The 21,500-nt window shown below is 55.8% G+C and overlaps 1 protein-coding gene across 2 annotated transcripts in view; it reads right to left on the bottom strand.

The window, feature by feature from the left end:
* Window positions 1-20,344, bottom strand: part of EFHD1 (EF-hand domain family member D1) — a 40,201-nt gene extending 19,857 nt beyond the window's left edge. The window contains exon 1 of one of the 2 annotated variants that reach the window (XM_026491691.4): window positions 19,900-20,344. In XM_026491691.4, the coding sequence (XP_026347476.1) occupies window positions 19,900-20,207 (308 nt within the window). In that variant the 5' untranslated portion in view covers window positions 20,208-20,344. Of the gene's footprint in view, window positions 1-5,281; window positions 5,523-19,899 lie in introns of those variants that run through there. The other variant, XM_057305634.1, reaches the window with a different exon arrangement.
* Between the last annotated feature and the right edge of the window lie 1,156 nt (window positions 20,345-21,500).

Below are 21,500 nucleotides of genomic sequence, written 5' to 3'. Positions count from 1 at the left end.
GGGCACCCGAGAATGCCAATGGACTCAAGACCCCACGCAAGGATGGGAGTGGAAGGAACCAGCAGTATCTAGCCCCGGGAAGCAGAGCACTGTCTTGCGATGATGCATTTAAACTTTCCAGGAGTATTCCCAAAGAACAGCAGGAGCTGGGCTCTCTGTGTAGACATGACAGAGCTGGACTTGAACCAACACAGGGAAGAGCTTTCTGGCAAAAACAGCCAACTAGAATAAGACCTGAGGTAAGAAGAGCTCTTACAAACAGGCTGGAGGGACAGTCTCTGTTACAGGGAGTCCTAGTCAAAATAAACAGGCTTCTTTAGTGTGGAACTTTCCAGAGCCTTCATATAGTCGTCTGAAACCTACCAGAGGGAAACAGAGCACACAGACTCATCTGATCACACAATCCTGTGTGTTCGGGAACTTTCCACCGGCAGAAGGCACACCTTGGCAACCTGGTGTTCCAAGGAAAACACTTTGGGAAACGCCTCTCAGAACAATTCAGGGTTAGAAAGACGGGTCAGTTAAACTACCACAATGGTACCAACCATGCTGGGATTTTGAATAAATGTCCTCTGCCCACCGCTCAACACACAGTGCGTGTCTCAGCAAAGTTTGCAGAGAGGAGGAGCCCCGGAGTGTTGAAGGGCCGTGCACTGAAGATGTGTATCACTGGGGGCAAAAGCAAAGAGGGGTCGGGTCTCAACACAAAGAGGAGGAGAAAAGGGAGCAGCAAAAGTCTAGGTATGAGAGACGGTGTGTCCCAGAACCAGAGAGAAGCTGGAAAGGAGGATGGAGGAACAGGTGAGGGCACACTCAGGAACTGGTCCCCACCCAGCAGGGTTAGAACAGACCCGGTTTCCTGCTCATATAACCTTGAGCAAGTATGGCCTCCCCCAGGACAATGGGGCTGGCACTATGGGGTCATGCACAGGCTGAGACGCCAGCCTTCTGCTTCTCTTCTGGGTTTCTGACCCACACGAGGCGAGAAGGTTTGGAAAAGGGGCACCTGGGTGGCTCAGTCGGTTAAAGTCAGTTAAGCGTCTGCCTTCTGCTCAGGTCATGATCCCAGGGTCCTGGGATAGAACCCCACATCAGGCTCCCTGCTCAGCAGGGAGTCTGCATCTCCCTCTCCCCCGGCTCATGCTCTGTCTCACTCTCTCTCTCTCTCTCTCTCTCTGTCAGTAAATAAAATTGTAAAAAAAAAAAAAAAAAAAAAGGATTTGGAAAAACTTTCTTTAGGCCCATAAGCCTGAAACATTCTCCAGGCCTAAGAAAAAGGACAAATATTTCAGAAAGGGCCTCAGCAAAGTCTGGAAACAGATTAAGGGAATTTAAAGAAATCTTTACATGGGCAGAAATCTTCCAATGTGACCACTTTGGTGAGTCAGGGCCTGGAAGCAGAAGCCCAGCACCCCAGTGGGCAAGTCCCAGCCGGAGGCAAGGGCCCCAGGTGCCGCTAGGCAGGCTGGGCTGGGCTGTGCAGCGGGCAATCCACCTGGCACAGCAATAAAGCCGGTGTGAGGATGTGGAAGAGACATCTCCAAAGCCGAGCAGGGCCGGGAAGAGCAGGGTTCACTCCCCGGGCCTCAGTCAAGACCGCTTGCCTTTGTTCCTGCCTGAGCACTGGCTAAGGGCCAGCTGTGGTAAGTTCTGGCAGGATCGTAAAGTGACACATGAGTGGCGTCCTCACCCCTCCCTGTGGAGCTGGGATTCATAACCGAGAAGAGCATCCTTCCCTCTTCAAAGTGACCTCTCTACAAGGGCGGGTCCATGGTCATTTCTCTCAGGGCCTGGTTTTGCAAGACAGGCAGGAAAAACCTCCCAGATCCCCTTCGTCATCATTTTTGTTGTACCTGTTCCTCTCAGAACACCCGGCAACCGTACAGGCCGTGCAAGCCATGGGGCTCAAAGCACCTAATAGCTCAAACTGGTCTGCTCTGCGGTTCACAGCGCATGGTTTCATATGCCCATCCTTTTCATCTTTACACCAGCCTTATGAAGAATTAATAGTAGCCACCTGTGTTTCTGGTTTATCAAGAGCTTACTAAGTGTTGGGCTCTGTGCAAAATCACCTCATTTAACCGCCAGTGCTGTGAGGTGGTCATTAGTCACCCCCCTGCATGGACGGTGAAAGCAGAAGTATGGAGTGAAGCCACTTCGCATGGATGAGAGTGAACCTGGGACTTCCCAGCAGGCGCCTGGCTTTACAGGGGAGCAGGAAAGGCAGGAATGGTCATTAACTAAGTCTATACTATGTGCCCCACAACTCGGGGGGGGGGGGGGCAGAGGGCACACTCAATGTCCCAACACACAGACCACTATTGGGACTGTCAGATTTACACCTTTTACGGTTTATACCTGAAGACTCTGGCAGAAATGATAGGAGCCACGTTGCTAAGTCCTGAATGTGCGTGGATTCTGATTTTGGTCTCAAAGCATGGTGCGGGGACCAGAAGAATACCCAGGTTGCTGTCTTAACAAACATTTGGAGAAACAGTCTCACCGGTCAAGGCTTTCAAATAAATTTCATCTGATTTAACCCTCCAGCACTACTCTGAGGAGTGTAGGACTGTCCGACTGATGAAGACACTGACCATCAAGGTCAACCAGCCCAAGGTCACTAGGTCTGCCCAGGTTAACCTGCAGGACCCCTTGCCTCATGCCCAAGCCCGAAGTCTGAGCCCTGGGCTGAGCAACCCAGCCACCAGAGTTAATATGGGGGGGATAAGACTTGATATTCAGCCAGTTCTAACAGAATGCCAAGGTTGCCCCTCGAAGCTAATGTAGAGAGAACATTCCCCAGGAAGTAAGGTATTAAAAAGACAAAGGCCTTTCCGAAGGCTGTAGGACTTCATGATCACATCCCATGGTGGGTGTGGCTGCAGGAAGCTGGAGGGGACAGGAAGCTGAGGCCCTCACGGGCGGGCCAGAGGGCAAAACAGTCATCTTTAGCCTGCTCAGAGCCCCTCTCCACAAGCAGTCCAGTGTGGAAGGCCCATTAGACAAGGTCAAGGGCAAAGTGGCTAACTTATACCAACTTAGTGCCTGTGGGTAAGGTGAATGCAGTTGGATTGTTTCCTACATTTTGGAAACCTCCTTTGCCTGCCCCCCCCCCCGCCCGACTCATTAAAATGCTATCACCTTCCTTTTGATTTGGAATATCCAGCCCCATGGAAGGGAACAGCACCTAGAACAGCATGCCCAGGTCAGGCCCACCCACCAAGACACCCCCCAGGTCCCCAACCCCTGCCGCCGGGGCCAAAAAGCCTTTGCCGGAATGGGGGTTTGGGACGGGCTTCAGGAGAAACTGCAGGCCCCTCTGGGGTTTTCTTTCTCCCTACAAGCCTGGCCTAAACCTGAATTCCCCTCCCCCTATTTCAAACTATCAAAATATTCCCTTTCCCTCCCCACAGTTCCTGTCTTTCAAATGCTTGCAGGCCCCTTGGAGTCCACTTAAGCCCTTGGCTCCTCCCCTACCAACATCTTAGCTCCAAACACCAGTTTTTTTTTTCAATAATTTAAATTTTAACCCAGATTTTTCTTATTGAAGGCAACCCAGGATGTAAAGAAAAACCACCCAGAAACTCAAGCCCCTACACCCTTATTTGCTAGCTGGGGTGTCCTTCTAGCCCTCCTCTGAATTGGTGAACTTTTCCCATGTTTTTTGCTTTAAAAGATCCTCAGTCCCTGCCATCTTTATACTCTCCAGGATCTGCTACAGAGACCCTAGTCCCATTAGCCCTGGGGACAGCCCTGCAGACACGGGCTGGCGTTGACACCCAGCCCTGCCACCCGCTTGGGAGACACTCGGGCAGGGAGATAACACACCCACACTCCACGCTGGCACCCAGTGAGCAGCCAAGGAGAGGGAGCTATTTTTAAAAGGACTACCTGTCTGCAGCCATGAAGAGGAAGACAGCTTCCAGGGCTCCTGCTCTGAAGAACTGCCCTCTCTCGACTGGGCCTCACACAGCTGTCAACGTCTTTAGCATTCTGGGGCAAACTCAGATGCACAGCCCGCCGAGGCCCCGTTATGCAGAATGTCCATGAAGCCCACACTCAGTGACAGCCCCGCCCAGCCGGGGCCAGCGATCCGGTCTCTTGCCAGGGCTCACTCTGAAAGGCTCTGTACTGACCAGGCTGGCCCTGGATGGGGGGTGGGGTGGTGGGCTGAGACCCCTCACCAGCATGCCCATCACCGTGGGTGCCGAGGCCCTGGGAAAGCACCTGGCCTGGCCCCAGCAAAGGTCCACTAGTAAGGGGACAAGGGGACAGGGGCCGGTGTCCAGTGTCCACCCGGCGCTCAGCCCCTCCTGGTTCCATGAACCACTTGTTCTCTCAGCTTCCACTGTGCAGAGCCCCTGGGTTTTCTTGGTTTTCCCCTCACCAGAATAATCCTGCCATTAAGGAAGAAAGAAGCCAGCCAGGCTTTGTCTGCTGGAGGCTCAGCCATCAGAAACTCCCCAAGGATCCCGGCGGGGGGTGGGGGGGCGATGGGGGTGGTTCTCAGGGGGATGGCAGTGCCCCAGAAAATGTCTGAGTGTTGAGAGGATCGCCTCCATTCCAGTAAACTGAACACTTCTGCTTTTCTTTTACGGAGAAAGGCCTTGAATGGAACTCACGCAGGGCTGGACAGGCACAGGCTGCTCCGGGTGTGGTCCCTAGACCTGCCGCCTCAGGGTCACCCAGGATTGTTAGAAATGCAGACTCTCGGGCCCTGCCCCAGACCTGCTGAGTCAGAACCTACATTTTCATAACACCCTGTGGTGCCCAGGTACTTTCAAGTCAGAGAAGGGCACTGTGTCAGACTATCCCAAAGCCAGTGGCCTTTCCGGGGACGCCCCTGGTTTCTCCCCGTGGGTGTCCTGAACTGTGCCTCTCCTGATGAGTCTCAGGGTGCCCCAAGGTCACAGGACTGTTGTTCCTCCTCCAAATTCCCCTGGTTGCCCAGTTCTCTGAGGTTCTGCTTTCCTATCTTTGGGGGGTCCTCCCCAGCTGTCAAGTCATCTGCTCCTCCTTTTCTTCCTTCTTTCCTCCCTCCCTTCTTCCCTCCCGTTTGCTACAGGCTGGAAGCAGGCCCAGAAACCAGATCTCCAAGTGTTACAACTACATGCAAAATAAGAGTCAGCAGGCCCGAGGAAGGGGGGGGGGCGGGAACGACGCGGAGACTCTGAGGAGTTAGGTCTGTACAAGAGCTTGAGCCCAGAGTCTTTGATTTCCAATCAGTTCCTGGCTCCCCGATTCCATTCATCCACTCACTCAGCACCTGGCTCCCGGCTACCTGTGGCCTCTCCAGAGCAGAAGGAGAGCACAAAGACCAGTCCCAGCGGGCAGGCCGACGTACAAAGAGGCTGTTGAGCGCTGATACGGACGGAATTGGGCAGAGTGGAGTGGAGGGAGGCGGCAGGGACCCAGGAGCAGGAACTAACAGGACCACAAGTGCGGAGCCAAGGGAGGGAGCCGCTGTCACCAGTACAGTCCAGAAGTGCCAGGATGTTCCAGAAGGGGGGAGTGGAGCCAACTCCCACGAGGCATTCTGGGAGAGTTGTGCCTTTCTAAGAGCAGTGGGGGTGAGGGGGTGGGAGCAGCCTCCAAAGAGTTTAAACCAGAGAAGTGGCCTCAGAAGGCTGCTTCTTCAAAAAGACCTCTCAGCTCAGGGTGTGGGATGGATGTTTCCAGGGCAGGGGCCCGATTGGGGAGCACACACTAGCCTTAGCTGTGGAGGGATGCAAGGAGAGTAATGGTTAGGTGGGGCGGGGGGCTCACTTTCAGCAAGGCAAGAAGCCAGCATCGCCAGTGGAGGCTGGGTCCCTCCCACCCATCAGCCCCAGCATCCTGCTGCCTGGTTTCATACACGGTGTCCGGCAGTTCATAAAGAAAGGTGGGGAGGCAGAGAGCCGCAGGGCCACCCCACTGCTACGGGGCACCCACTGTGTGCTCAGCACCTCACAAGACAGTGGGGGGGGGGGCAGTACCTTCAAGAGGATCTGGGAAATCTGCTTTGTCCCAAATGTAAGCAGGGGAGTGCACTGCTCCTGCCAGGGACCGCCCCGTGGATTCAGGAAGAGAGGGCAGGGGATGACCTCACAGGAGGGCTGCTCACCCTCCGTAGGTCCCCCACTCAGTGGGGGTGTAAATGGGGAGGTTTCAGCTACATGCAAATTCTACCGCTGATGCCAGCAACCCAGCGTGGAAACAAAGCAACCGGAATCCCATGACCACCCTCAAGGGAACATGCCAGTGACAGCGAGACAATAGGTCAGCAGTGCAAAGTTCTTTGGCCACACTGAAGGCACCAATGCCAAGAACCCCTGAGCAAGAGTGACCCGCTAGGGAGGCTCAGCCCGAGAAAGCTTGACTCAGCAACGCAAGTGTAACAGGCACAGTTCGGTCTATTAGAACTGGGGGCTCCTGCCAAGGAGGGAGAAGGACAGCAGTGGCCGGGAGCATGTTCCCCAAGTCACAGTCCCCTGGTTCAAAGCTCTGGTGACACTGTATGCTGTGTGTCTCTGGGCAAGTTACTCTAACTCTCTGGGCTTCCAATTCCTCCTTCGTCCATTTGTTGCCAAGATTAAAGGAAGGCCAGTAAGTGCTCAGCTTATCAGGGAGCGCTCACATTTTTAGTTTTGGCGGATATTAAATCATTAAGAAAAAGACCTTAATCCTGGAGTCTCCCCTTGGTCCTTCCGAAGTGGGGGCACCCTTGCAGGGCTTGGGTAAGTACAGGCGGCTGGGGACTCAGTTTGGGAACAGGGAGTGGAGTGAGTGGATCTGGGAATTTAAAGTTCCGGGCAATCCATCCAGAAAGGAGAGGGAGAAGGACCAGAGTGGTGCGGGCAGGGCACTTGCACTTGGCTTCCCGTGGGAAGCCTGCCCTGAGCAATCCCGAGAGGAGGCAGTGGGGAGCCGGAAGGGTTCTTCTGAGCAGGAATGTCAAAATGAGCAAGGGTCAGTCCTTTGCTGCAAAGGTGCGGTCATGGGGTGCCTCCCCTTAGCTCCCAACACTTCCTAGAAAAGTCCTGAGGGGCTAGGAACAAGGCCAGAGGCGCCTCTGGAAACCTAATTTTCCTGGGAATTCTCAAGAGCCTTGTGGATCTCGGGGGACAGGTTTCCCCAAACGACCCAAGGCTTCCACACCAACTCGGTTAGGCCCGGGGCAGCCCCGGCAGTGCCCCCCACCCCCGTCCTCCACCTCCAACCCAGGAGTCAGAGAGACAAATGGCAGGGGGAGGCCCTGAGGGAGATGGAGGCCAGGGGCCCCAGGCCCAACCCAGGGGACTCAGCCATCCCTCCAAACACGAAGGAAAAAGCAGCCTGGCTGGCAGCCCTGGGTCTCCCATCCCCACCCCACTACTTCCCTGCCGGCCAGCCCTTTCCTGTGTCCCTCTGCTGGGCTGGCGCCACCTTAAATCAGCAGCCCTTCCAGGGGCCCTCGGTGGAAAAAACATGGGGCTGGAACCAGAGGAACTAATTCAGGCTCTGCCTGCAGGCTGAGCGGTCACACGATCTTGGGGACAACCTGAGAATGCGGTGGCTTACCTGTTTCCACATCTCACTTACAGGCCTGCGTCTGGGGGGCATGTGGGTGGTGGCACTGCCAGAGGGAACGACAAAGCCCCGGCCACGGCCCCCTCCCTCTGATGGCCCCCTCCCTCTGATGGCCCCCTCCCTCTGATGGCCGCGTGGGCTGCGAAGCACCCCAGAAGCAGCAGTCAGGGCCACAGTGCAGCTCCGGAGGCAGCTCAGACCCCTCTTCAGAGGTCAAGGCACCCCTAGCCTGCCTCGACCCGGGGCTGGCCCTGGGGTGGGCATGGGGATTGGAGGAAGAGGTTAGCCACATTTGAGCATAAAGACCAGTCTCTGCTTTCCCACGGCAAACACTCTGGAAGGGAGGGGAACGTCACAAGAATCAACCATGACTAAGTGCATTCAATTAGAAAATGGGGGGTATGGGAGAGGAGGGGGGAGGGGAAGAGCAACAGCCCAGAAAGAGTGGAGCCAGCTGGGGCAACCAGTAACAGAAGAGTGCACTAGCCGGCTGGGGCTGGCCTTACAGGTTATCATGAGGAGCCGGGACCTCATCCCATGGGCAACTGGGAGCCACTGAACGCTGTATGTTGTCCCGGAACCACAGAGGAATCTGAAGACAGAAGCAAGGTAATGAGATTTGGGCTCTGGCAAGAGGTCACAACATATAAGATGGATGGGGGAGGCCAGCTGCCCCAGGCCCGGTGGTCAGGCAGCCTACAGAGGCTGTGCCACCCCTGGCCCGGCCTGGCTCTGCAAGGGAGGGTGTCAAGGACGGCTGAGATTTAGAGTCTGAGAAGATGGGGGGTGGGGGGGAATGACAGTAATGGGAGAGGCTAGTGGCACAGGAAGCACGAGTGTCGGCCTTCTGGGTTCAAAGCCCAGTTCCACCACTTACGTGATGTGTGACGCTGGGCAAGTTACCTAGCTTCTCTCTTCCTCAGTGCCCCCATCTGCGAAATGGGTATGACCTCATGGTACCCACCTCACAGTGCTATGCTATGTAAATGATAAGATCAGGGCCTGCACACAGTAGGTACTCCACAAGTGGTGGCTGTTCGGTGTTTTGGGGGGAGCCCAGTGCTCAATAAAGTTGACCATTGTAGCGTGGGGCGGCGGGAGCATGAGGCCTTCAGGGAGGGGACAGAGACCCCGTCACTGAGGCCAAGCAGCACAGTGCTGGACAGGATCAGGGACCAGCACTTCTCCAAGGCCGAGGCAGAGCTCACCAGGTCCCCCTCGGCATAGAGCTGGGACGGTCAGCAGCCAGGTCTTGTCAGTAGAGGGTTGATGCCAGGCCTGCTGTCCCAGGCCTAACAGTGTTCCCTGAGCAGCGCCCAGTGGCCTGGGGGTTCCCCTTGGAGGTGTCTAACCCCAGAGCTGACATCAGCTGCAGCCTCAGTCCATCCTTCCCACCAGGAAGGGGCGGAGGGGCCAGCCCTGGGGACACAGTTTGTAGGTCCTAGACAATGTCCTTCTGCTTCCTGCAAATCTGATCCAAGCTAGCAGAAGGCTAAGTGCGTACTGTCCACCCAGAGGCAGACATTCAGGGGGAGGGACCAGGCAGCCACACCACTTGCCACTTCAGAATCAGACCCCAGTGTGACTGGAAGGAGTCCACTGCTCCTCGCCCTGTACCCCCCCAACACTAAGGCTCTGCCTGGCCTGGAACCAGGCACTGGCACAGGGAGGCTGCTGCTGGCACTGGCAACCCAGTCTCTACCTCCAAAACCAAAGAATTTACCTCCATCCTGCAACATAGCAGGGCAGCCAGGCTAAGACTAAAAGACAATAAAATGAGGCCCGGATACCCCTCCACATACCCATCCACCCACCCCTCGCACAGGAGAAGGCCCTTAGCAACACAACACCAGGAGCCGCTGAAAGGAAGGAGAGACATCAACGTCTACTACTCCCAGCCAAGATGGCGGCTGGCCCCCGGCACTCACCGTCTCTCTACCTGGAGACCCCTCCTAAAGGAGAGGAAATCAGTGATACGAGAGTCATGATGATAAAGAGAATACAGGAAGTTTGGGGAGGGGGGCTTGGGAAAAGGGAGGCATCAGCAAAGAGTTCTCAAAGATAAAAAGCAGACTAGGAATATAATTGGCTATTCTGCCCAAGGAAGCCAGTTGGGCCCTCCAAACCCAGAGGCGAGGTGGCGGTGTTCAGCCAAGCTCTTGGTCAGGTGGAAGGGTTACTTGGGGCAAAAACAGTAGCTTTACTGAAAGTTGGCCTAGAGGAGAGTTGACACAGACACATCCCCCTCCTCACCCCCAAATACACAACACTCTTAGCTGCCAGGGATCTACAACCACAGGCAGAGAGAGAAATCAAAGGGGCTAGTGATTACAATGGCAGCAGCGAGTGTCCTAGAGGAAAGACCTCTACATTCAGGCATCCGAGAGCCCCCAGTAATGGGCTGCTCCCTGCCTGGTCTCCAGAATCCAAGCCTGCTTCTGAAAGCCCCTCCCGTACATACAAAAACAAAGACGGACACAAGAGAGCCATGGTCAGGAAAAGGCCCAAAAGGAGCACTGCTGGACCCCACCCCTCCCTTCCTCCCTTCCAGAACCTCCATTTTGGCCAGGTTCCTGCCCCTTAGGGAAGGGCAGTCAATGACTGGCCTGGGTGGGCCCATGACCCAGTGCTGGCCAAGGGGATGCCAGGGACTGGCTCACGGGATCCGTCTGGAAAAGACTGCATTGTTTCAAAGAACCGTAGGTCTTTCCTGCCTCTGATTTTGTCACAGCTGTGTGTGACTTGGCGAGCTCCCCACCTTGCTACCAGCCCCCAGATGAAGCCAACACCAGGACTGGAGGGGTGCAGAGGACCAGACCTAGGTCTCTGACAGCAGCAGCCAAGCATGCCCAAGGGCCACCCTTGTCCTCTGGACTCCCTGTTATACGAGCTGATTCTTCACTGATGAGTTCACAGCAGGGTTTTCCATCACTTGAGCCAAAGGCCTCAAGGAGAAGGGCATAGATAGTCTCAACATGACGTTCAGGAACTGGTCCCTAATCTGATGGTGGCGACCCCTCGGAGGAGAACAGCATCGGGCTTCCACTCTCCAAGTCATAGTATCTTCATTATTTTACAAGAGATTTTGAACAGGGACATCATACTTTTACAACAAAAAATCATTTTCTTTTAGTTATGAGATTCTAGTCTGTTCCCTCTAGACCAGTGGGTTTAAGCTTTGGGAAAACAGGCCTTAAACTCCATGGAGGAGCTGGATCCCCTCAGCAAATGGATGCCCACAACTCGATACACGATTCTCAAGGGCCCGAAGATCGGAGGTGAAGAGCTCCTGCTCCAGCCACGGGGCTCAGGGAGAGCAGACGCCCAAGGCCAAGGTCTCTGCCACCAAGTTAGCTTTACTTTTTCCTTTCCTGGAGTTTTTAAGTCTTTCTAGGGCTTGTCCACAGCCTGGCTCAAACACCTTGGACTGCCTCTCAAGGGAATTAACACCAAGGCAGCCCCCTTCCCAGGGGATAGGGTCACACTGGGGACCCCCGCTGTGGGGTGCCAGCTGCCAGCCCCCTTTGCTGGCCGAAGAGGCTGATGCATTTGTGGCCAGGGCTCCGGGCTCCCTCCTCCATCCCCTTCTGCCTCTCTTCCCCTCAGGCCCTGAGGCCCGCCTCAGGGAGTGAAACCCAGACATGCGATGAGGGAGACCAGCCCAGATTCCCAGGGCTTGGGATTCAGAAGACTCCAGAGGGACTTAACTGCCTAGAACAGGGGACAGTAAACTACAGCCTGCAGGCCACATCCTGCTCCCCAAGTCTGACTGGAGCACAGCCTTGCTGGTGGGTACCATAAATGGCGGGTTCTGTCCCACAGTGGCAGTTAAGTCATGGCAGCAGGGACCCGAGGGCCCACAGGCCAAATAGATTTACTGTCTGACCCGACTGAAGGAGTTTGCCCACCTGTGGCCTCGAAGAAAACCAGAAAGTCATACAGTCCATCCCCCAACCTCCCAAAGCTCTGCCCCAAATTTCTCACCCCAAGAAGTCAGACCACCCACATCACAGTGAAGCCCCCAGAGAAAACGGCTTAACACCTTTCAGACAATTCTTTCCATTTCTCAGCAACTCCAACCATGAGAAAGTTTTCTTCTCTATATTGAACCAAAACTGTAGTCTCCCCTCCTTGTGGCCGCCATGGTCACCTGGGTCCTCACCACACTCCAGGCTGTCAGCTGCCATCCTCCGCCTCGAGGACCCTCGTCCCAGGGCCTTCGGTGCGTCCCTGTCTCAAGGACCTGGATCAGTCCTGGCTGGCTGCTCTTCCCTGGCTGTGGCCAGAAAGACCAGGACCCCCTATCCTGAATGCAGCAGCCTGGGGTCATAGTGCCCCCCAGCGTCTTCACGGGGGCTGCTAGGCCGCAGGCAGTGTCTTGTACGTGCGTCGGGGACGGCCTTTCCAGGACTCGCATTCCTCCCTGTCAAGCAGCATCATTTAAATCCAGCTCCCTGTAAAGTTCATTTGAGCTTCTCGAGGGCAGTGAGTCCTCCGGATCAATCTGGATAACCAGCCCCCAGCAGGTGCTTCGCTGAATGAGGGGAAGAATGAATGGTGAATGGCTCAGAAACAGGAGGTCGAAGGAGGCTCAGCATTGCCATCATTACGGTACCACAGTGGATTACGGTGAGAAATGCACAGGCATTGCAGGCTGTGGGAGCCCAGAGGTGGGAACACTGGGGAAGGGGTCACAAAGTGTCATGCAGCCCCGGAACCAATGAGTCCATGCCTGGGGTCCATGTTCTTGGCAGGTCGCTGACCCCAAACCAGGTTTCATCCTGCAGGATAGTGCGGTCCTTGCTCCAATGACCCAGAGGCCCCTGCACACGGGCCTTCCGAGGAGCACCTAGGATTGAGGACCAGTGGTGCTCTTCGATCACCACCACTGACGGGACACAGGAGCTGAAAGAGGCTCTAGAGGCAAGACACCAACATGAGGGGGAGACGAGCACTGAGCGTGTGAGGGTGAGCGTGAACGTGAGCATGCGTGTCAGCAGGTGTGAGTGTGCGAGGGTGCACATGAGGCACAGATCTTCGCCAAGCAGGAAACTGAAGGCGGATGTGGGCCAAACCTAGAGCGTGTGCTGGGCTCCTCCCCGGAGCATCTCTTCCCGGCTCACAGACAGGCCTGGCAGCCACAGCTCCCAAGACCCCACTCGCTCAGCACATTGTCACAGACACACTGCCTCGGCCGCATCACGAAACCACACTCCCTAGCCCAGCGGAAATCAGGCCCTCCTCCAACCCAGTGGCAGAAGGCATTTCTATTTACTAGTTGGACTCGGGGTACACCAGGGCTAGAGTCTACATGAAGTCAGAGTCCCCTAGACATCACAGCTTGGAAAGCAGGTGCTTGTTACCTTATCTTGCAAGGGAGAAGGGAAAAGGGATGTTTTTTGCAAAATTTAAGATTTTAATAACACTGAATTTCAACTTCCATCGCTCCATTTCAAATTCCTCTTACTCAAATTCTCATAACATGGGAAGGCTCTGTAAGGAGGGTGGAGGAGACTTCCCAGAGAGAGATGCGGGGAGCAGGGAAGGAGGAAAAAACTTCCTGCAAAGATCTCACTGCCGGGAACCGCAGAACGCCCGTCCAGCCCCCCTCCATGGCGAAGGGCTGGAAACAACTGTGCTTAAACGGGGCTGAGAAATAGTTCTCGTTCCAAGTCAAGGTGCCTTTCTGCCGGAAGCCGAGGCCCCAAAACAGAAGCCAGCCCGGGTTCTGGCTGAACGCCCCCCAGGAATTCAGATGAGCCCAGGGTTCTCTCTCCTCACCCTCAATCAGCCAGGGTCAAATGTGCAAAATCCAGTGCAGGTGAGGGAATGTCAAATCTTAGGCGGCTCACTGTGGACTGAAGCCACAATTGGGAGCCAGAAGCTCTTGCCTTTCTCTAAGGGGGAGAAAAGCACCCAGCTTCTATTTCTTTTCATGCACCTTTCCCATCCTCGAAGTCAATTCACTCAAAAGATGCACCTGAGAGTGGGTGCGCTGTCTCTCTCCTCCTCCTCCTTCCCCCACACCCCCTCCTCCACCCTCTCCAATAAACCTCCTCAACTTCATCTCTACAGCAAATGCCTCCCCTCCAAGTCTACACCCCTTTCTCCCTCCCTAGTTCCATAACATCCTTGCCCTTCCTGGGCTCAGGGGTGATGCGGGTGTTGGAGGCGTGGCCATGACCTCACTGTTTCGGATTCTCCATAAAAAGACAACTCTCCCAGAGCCAAATACTCCTCTTCCCACCCTCTCTTTGGGGAACTGGAGCACAAGCTTCAAGTATAGCTGCAAAAACTTTGCAGGCACATTTCAAGATTGCTGCATTTGGGTCCTGCCTCTATGTGGCCGCCCTCAGTAGCTCCCTCTGCGAGAGGCCCCTGGAGAAGCCCGGGGGTAATTAAAATTTCCTGTCTAGCCTTAACCTCCACCAGCTCGTGTTACAGCCCTGGACACACACACACACACACACACAGAGTCAGGTTCTTCTGGGCCTTCTCACTCTTCATTTAAAATCAGGCCACTGTTCTCTTGGCTCGGGCTATCCAGTAACACACTTGGAAATGAAGAGGGAACTTTCTCTGGCCAGGTGGAGGATGCCTCTGGCTTTCCACACTCACTCGAGAATTCTCTTCCTCCTACAACACACCATTTGGGAGCCAGGCTCATGCACATGGGTTACCCCAAGGATACGAAGACAAGTGACCCCCAGCCCAAGACCCCAACATGCTTGCAGGCTGGGGAGGATCCGGTTTTTCTCCAAAGCTTGACAATGTAAGACATCCCTAAGCAAAACACTTTCTTTTCTTTTTTCTTTTAGCAAAACACTTTCAAACAGGAGAATCAGATGTAAAAGATCAAGGCCCGTTCCGCAGTACGTGCACAAATCTCTCTAGCCCCGAACAAAAAGAATGGACGTACTTTGTACTCGTCAAGTCAGGTTCTGAGTGAACTAAGGCAACATCAGAGCCTGGATCTAGAAACTCTGATTAAACAGAAATTCTTGCTGAAAGTAAGTGCGCTCCTGGCACGGGTGGGGGTTTTCTGTTGGTTTTGTGTTTTGTACTTAGATGGCAAGTCCATTTCATTAGGATGGGGCTCTGGGAAGACTGATCCCCCTTCTGCTGGGGGCAGGGAATCATGCTGGCTTTGTTTAAGGCTCTGACATCCCCCCTCCACCCCCCACTCCCTCCACTCAGGAGACGAGGAGGAGCCCGTCATGGGGCCACATGGACTGGGCAACTCTGCTCGCTTGCAGTATTGGGGTGAATAGGGCCCCCCCAATTCACAGCTACCCAGACCCTCAGACTGTGATCTTATTTGGAAATAGGATCACCGCAGATGTAATAAATTAAACTAAGATGAAGTCATACTAGATTAGGGTGGGCCCTAAATCCAGTGACTAGTGTCCTTACGCCATCAGGAACACCTGACCAGACTTAGCAAGGTGGAGCTGGAGCAGGGTGCCCATAAGCCGAGGGGTGCCAGGGCCTGCTGGCTACACCAGAAGCTACAAGAGGCATGGAAGGATTCTTCCCTAAAGCTTCCGTAGCTAGCAGAGCCCTGCCAACACCGTGAGTTCAAGGGCCAAGCTTCAGAAGGGCAAGAGAACACATTCACGCTGTCTGAAGCCACCAAGTTACGGGACCTTGTTAGAGCAACCCTAGGACACTCCTCCACTCCTCCCATCCACAGAGCCTGGAAGGGCAATAAGGGAGGGCACAGCCCCAGCGAGACCAATGACTCAGCAAGCGGCCAGGGCGCCACTCTCCAGCTCAAACTGCAGGAGAAATCAACTTCAGAGGATAATTCAGACGCTGCAAAGTGGTTTTGAATTTTTTTTAAGATTTTATATATGTATATGTGTGTGTATGTGTGAGAGAGACAGAGCACAAGTGGGGGGGGCGGTCCCAAAGGGAGACGGAGAAGCAGATTCCCCACTGAGCAGGGAGCCCGATGTGCGGCTCGATCCCAGGACCCTGAGATCATCACCAGAGCCGAAGGCAGATGCTTCACCAACTGAGCCACCCAGGCACCCCCTGGTTTTGAATTTTAAGCAGAAAAGGACAACACAAAGTTTGCACACCCACCAAAATGACAGCTATGTGACCATCTGAAACCGAGTGCCGCAAACCTCGAGGGCCCTCGCCGTGGGCCCGGCGTGGAGCTAACGAACTGCTCCACATGCATGAGCTTCGTTAATGCCCCCAGTAACGCCACAAGGCCCGTACTGTTCTAGCCTCACTTGACCGAAGGGGAAACCGAGACACCGAGGTTTTCAGTAACCCTCCAGGTAGCAAGCTGTAGAGGCAGGGCCTGAACCCAGGAAGCCTGGCTCCCCATTCCTGCTCTTCCCAGCCTCGGCACTGCTTCTGCAGTGGGTTCAGTCTGGAAAGCCAGGTGATGGGAAATAAGCTGGGATTCTAACATGCTTTGGCTTTTATTTATTTACGTGGAGAAAAGCAAAGGGAAAAGGAACGAAGAGGCCGCACTTCGACTGGGAGACAAGCACGGTACCGACCAGTGGCTGCAGACAGGTGTCCAGCAGACTCGGTCACGGGGCAGGGAGGAGAGTCCGGGAAGGGTCCGCATGGGCAGGGCTCCTCCAGGCAGCATGGGGGTGGGGGTCGGCAGGAAGGGGTTTCCTGGCCCCGCCCTCAGGGAGTGGCCAAGGCAGCAGCAGCTAGGGGTCAATGGTGGTGGGGGGGGACAGAGGAATGAGCAATCCGATTTTCAAGATGACCTACCTATGCATAGCTGAAAAATTGCTGGGTTTTTTTTAAGTCATGCAGGACAGCAGGAAGAAGAACCCACAAAAGAGGGCCAGCAGGGAATCAGGGCTGGGCTGTGGGCAAAGCTGGGACCAAGGAGCCCCTCAGCAGGCAGCAGAGGGCCAGCAGGACAGGCGGCACTGCCAGGCCAGGCCAGGTGGCAAATCCCCGAATGCCAAGCCCCACAGCATCCTTTCCGGGTGCGTGGGGGCCCACGGCCTGCCCTAGCCTGGGCAAGGGTAGCAGGGGCAGGAGATTGGCTGATGGGCTCAGGCAGAGAAGGTCCCAGAGCCAGCTGGCCATCTGGAGGGGGGTGGAGGTGGCAGGAGGGCAGGGAGCTCAGGGGGCTGGCAGGGGGACAGGCCGGACTTAGTGACTGTGGGCACAGCAGGGCCCCTTCACAAGATGAGGGGTTGGTCCATCACCTAGCGTCACTGCCACATGCTGAGCCGTGTCAGAAGTAGCCAGGTGACAAATCTCTCAACCCAGGGCGGGCTGACGCTGATGGGGTAGGGACAGCCAAGTCCTGGCTGCCCCCCAGGTGTGAGGAATGGGTAGACGCACACAGAGGGAAAACCAACGAGCTCAGAGAGTTGGGCGCTGAGTTTGTGGAAGCTTGGGGGTTGGGGCCATGCAATCCCTGTTTCTGCAGGGTATGGGGAGCCTGAAGCTGGGGCCGGACACAGGGACACAGGGCTGGAGCCAAAGTGGGGGCACGATCTGCAGCAAAGGGCTCCCCCCTTCGAGGTCACATGCCATCTCAGCAGGTCACCCATTCATCTCCCCGAAACCCGATGAAAGGAACAACTGCCTTCATTCTACAGATGAAAGGCCAGAAGTGGTTAAGCAACTTGCCCAGGTCAATAGTCACAGCTAATGACCCAGGAATAAGGGGGCCGTATCCCCACCTTCCCCACATTCAGGATGCATAACTGGGTCCTGATACCAGAGTAGGGGGGGCCTTGATGAACACAGTGGAGAAAGAAAGGTAGCACTTTCCAGGGGCCCTGCCCCAGTGGCCACAGCAGCTACCTGGCCCTCATGGGAGGGTAGCCGTTGTGCCCATCTTACCAGCAAGAGAACCAAGACTTAGAGGGATTATGTAGCTTGCCCAGGGTCACAGACCCTAGGCCCCGTCAGCCCCATGTCTGTCTGAATCTGAAGGTGGCCCCATTCCCCCGCTGGTGCTCGGCTGACTCTACCCAGAGGGGCGCTCTGCCTCTCCTGCCTTCTGGACACAGCGGGCTGATTCCCAGAAAGGCTTCTGTGCACCAGCTTGGGCCTCGGATCCCACTCCCTGATGACAGGAGCTGCCAGTCCTGCCACAGGACACTCACGGCTGAAGGGGAACAAAGCAGCAGGCCTGAGCCTGCCCACAGTCTGCGTCCAGGATGACCTCTGAAGGTCATCACAGCCAAAGCAGTACTTGACCCTCCTTCCTCAGCAAAAGCCCCCAAGATTTGCCAGTGAAAGTTCTTCTTCCCCACCGCCAAGGCCCAGCTGTTGGGGTGGGGCACGTGACTCAGCCTGGCCAATGGGAGCCACAAATTTCCCTGGCCACAGCAATTGGTTCAGAGCCAGTAAGAAACAATAGTAAAGCTAAAAAGAGAGAGACAATAAGGCCTTTGCTGTGGTTACTCTTTTCTACTGGACTTACTGGAGCTGCTGTGGCCTGCCTGCCACCACTAGGGATAAGCCGCCTGAGAATGAGGACAACACAGAGAGGAAGCTGGCTTAAGAAAATGAGAAACTAAGCACTGATAGCATCGTCTGAGCGCCTAGATCCAACCATACCTGACACCAACTGTGAGCCAATTAACCCCTTTTTGCTTATGCCCATTTTCGTTGAGAGTGACAGAAAACACAGCCTAGAATTCTGCCTGACGCCACAGCTCTGGAGAGCTATCCTGTAATGCCAGGCACAGGCTGGGACCCCCGACCACATGTTGCCTTCCCTTCAGCTTGACCCTGTTTTCTCACGAATGCCGCCTTGCTTGAAGACCCTGTGTGGACTCCCTGTATCACTCTTAGGCAGCCAACAAACAGATTTATCCTTTCACTCATTGTTCTTCAGGGAAAAAAGCAATAGCATAAATAAATAAAAAGAAGCCCAAGTCACGTCAAAGCAACCTGAAGATGGAGGTCCCCAAGATGCACTCCCCCCAATCCAGCTGGACTGGGAGTAACTGCTGGGACATGGGAGCAAAGGAGCCTGAGCAATCCTCCCCAGAAAGGCATAACCCCAAATAGATCAAAGGGGCTCCCACAAACCATTCACCCATTGCTTTTCCATCTCCACCCCAGACATTTTTGTTTTTGCCCGAAACTCAGCCTTCCTTAATTATCCAAACTAGACCCACTAGGTGTGAACACCAGAGAACAGTGCCTGGAAGAAGGGAAATCAGCACGTGGGGGAAACAGAGGAGGCAGGGAGGCTCCGGGTGCCAGCCTCTGTTGACCTCTGCAGAGGCCGCGGCTGGACGGCAGCCCAGCCTCAGGAAGGGGCCAACGCTCTGGCCACACAGTGCCGGCCACACAGCCTTTAAATAGAACCTCCACGCGGGAGGACAAACACATTCCAAGCGCTTTTAAAAACGCCCCAAGCATGACCTGGCCAGAGGCCTCTGCTCCCCCAGGCATTTTTCCGGTCTTGGCCCAATTCTGGAAATAATATTAATAGCTCGGTTAGGAGCTCAGGGTGTGCAAAATACTGTATGGCCTTAAAAGGCAGGGACGATGACTGCCCTCACTCTCCAGATGAGGAAACTGAGGTCCAGGGACCTCCCAGAACGCAAGGCCGAATAGTGGGGGCTCTCTACGCTGCCTCCAACGCCCAGCAGCTCCCCGGCTCGGCGCGGCTTTCACCGCAGCGAGCCCCAGTCGCACCGGCTGCCAGGGGCTACGTCCTCCGACGGCCGCCTCCTGCCCAAAACGCCAGAAGGGGTAAAACAAATATGGCGACGCTACCAGGAGGCTCCCTGGACACACTCCTCCAGGAACGTCCCGATCTTTTGCAACGAGTTTAACCAACTCTCAGTTCTCAGCTTCTTTGGGTACACCAGACCCTGCGCGGCAGCCAAGGATAACTTTCCGCTTTTGTTTTAAAAGATAAAAGGACAATGGGGCTAATTTCTCCCTTGGGAGATAAAGTTAAAGCTGGCAGGTAAAGCGCTGCGCGATTCTGTTTCCTAGAAGTTGCGCTGCGGGCACATCTTGCAACCAGCCGCGGAGGGGGCGGGACCGGCCGTCGGGACCCGGGAGCCTGGGACGCGGGCTCGGCTGTCCCAGGGAACGTCTGAGCTCAGTCAAGGAGAGCTGCGGCCACTGCTCTCGGTGTCCCCGCCCAGCCAGGTCCCCCCCCCCCGGGCCCGTACGGGCTCCGGACGCGCAGAATCTGGGGGCGTGGGCTAAATGCTAAGTGCACCCCGGATCTCCTAAATTACCTCACCCTGTCCCACCAAAGCTGAGCCAGGACTCTGGGCCAGAAAGATCCGCCCACCCCACCTCCCTGTTCCCTCCCTCTCGGGTCCTCGGGCGCAGGGTCCCCCGGGGCGCACGGCGCAGGGCTGCGCGGGCGCTCACAGTTTGAACATGCTCTCCAGGTCCTTGATGAGGCGGCGGCTGAACTCCGGGAACTCGGTGTAGGGGTTGAAGATCTTGCAGCGGCGAGGCCGCGCGGTGCCCTCGTTGATGTCCAGCCGTCGGGTCAGCTGCGCACTCAGCTCGGCGTCCGCGCTGGCGGTGGGCGCCCGGGCGGGGGACTCGGACTCGGGCTCGGGCTCGGGCTCCCGCGCCGCGAAGGCTCGGGGAGCTGGCTGGGGGCGGCCCTCCTCCGCCTCCTCCCACTGCAGTCGCCTCTGCAGCTTGCGCGCCAGCTCCTGGCTGGCCATGGCGACGGATGTGGGGACCCGGGGACGCGGAACCCGACGCGGGGACTGGCGGACCGCGCGCTCCTCGCGGGCTCGCGGCTCGGCAACGCTGTGCCCAGGCGGCCGGAATCCGGCGGTTGGGTAGAACTGCGGGCGGGAGAGGGGGGCAGGCGGGGCGGAGCTGCGGCTTTAAGGAGGCGCGGCGGGTGGAGGACCCGCCCGCTCGGCCAGAGGCCGCAGGTGTGCTCGCGTCCGGGGGACGCCCACCCGGCTGCCCCTTCCCCGCGACTCCGGACTGGAGGCTGACCGCCCCTCAGGACGGGAAGTGGACCCTCGGATCAACTCCGACCTTGCCTCCTGCTCCTGGTCGGAGGGATCCTGGGGACCCCGCGGTCCCCGGGGAAACAGCAGTGGGAAAGTCTCATGACCGTTCGGGCGGTTCCTCTCTCGTTCCACAGACGTACCCCGACTGGAGGTGCTCGCGGCCCAGGACAGGCTGGAGGTGGGAAAAACCGAGCGCCCCGGGGTGATGCCCACGCGCCCCAATGGCTGGAGGTGACACCCACTGGTCGCGAGGTCTGGGAGTGGGAGGCGCCCGTGGGGAGTGGGGAGCTGAGTTTCTGACATTCATTGAAAATAAATGTTGCTAAAACATACTAAAAATACTAAAATAAGCCAACAGAAAAAAGAGCAAGCAGGGGTGACAAAACTCGTGGTTCCCCCCCGAGGCAGGACCCCCGCGTGGCTTCAGGGGCTTCAGCTTTTTCCGTGAAACACACAAGAAAGAAAAGAAAAGGAAACTCAAGAATAAATAAATAAATCAGCATTTTTAACAAGCGGGTAAAACAAGTACAGTCGTCATTCTCCCTAAGGAAGGCTAATGCCGATGGCTATTACATCAGCCAAGCGTTGTAAACAGCGCTCCGCGCCCGCCTGGACTCTCTCTGCGCTGGGCACCCGGTGGGCTGCCGACGGGGGCGGGTGTCTGTGACCCCCGCTGGGTTGTGCGGCCTGCCAGGGGCTGGGGGCATCTATAGAGGCCTAGTGAAAAAAAGAGGTTATTTAAGGGCGCCTGGCTGGCTCAGTGGGAAGAGCCTCCAACTCTTGATCTTGGGGTTGTGAGTTCCAACCCCATGTTGGGTGTAGAAATGACTTAAAAATAAAATAAAATCTTTAAAAAAAATAGAAGAACCTAATAGTTTTGCCTTTTCTTTCACTTGTGGGTAGAACATAATATTGAAGATTCTCTTGTTACTGAGAGTGGATTTTGAAAGCAATTCAGCTTTGTCAGTGTTTCTAAAGGAGGAAGCACTC

This window comes from Ursus arctos, unplaced genomic scaffold (genome assembly GCF_023065955.2).
Source record: "Ursus arctos isolate Adak ecotype North America unplaced genomic scaffold, UrsArc2.0 scaffold_1, whole genome shotgun sequence".
Classification (NCBI taxonomy): domain Eukaryota; kingdom Metazoa; phylum Chordata; class Mammalia; order Carnivora; family Ursidae; genus Ursus; species Ursus arctos.
The sequence above is the reverse complement of the archived record's forward strand: the minus strand, read 5'-3'. Positions and strand labels throughout refer to the sequence as shown.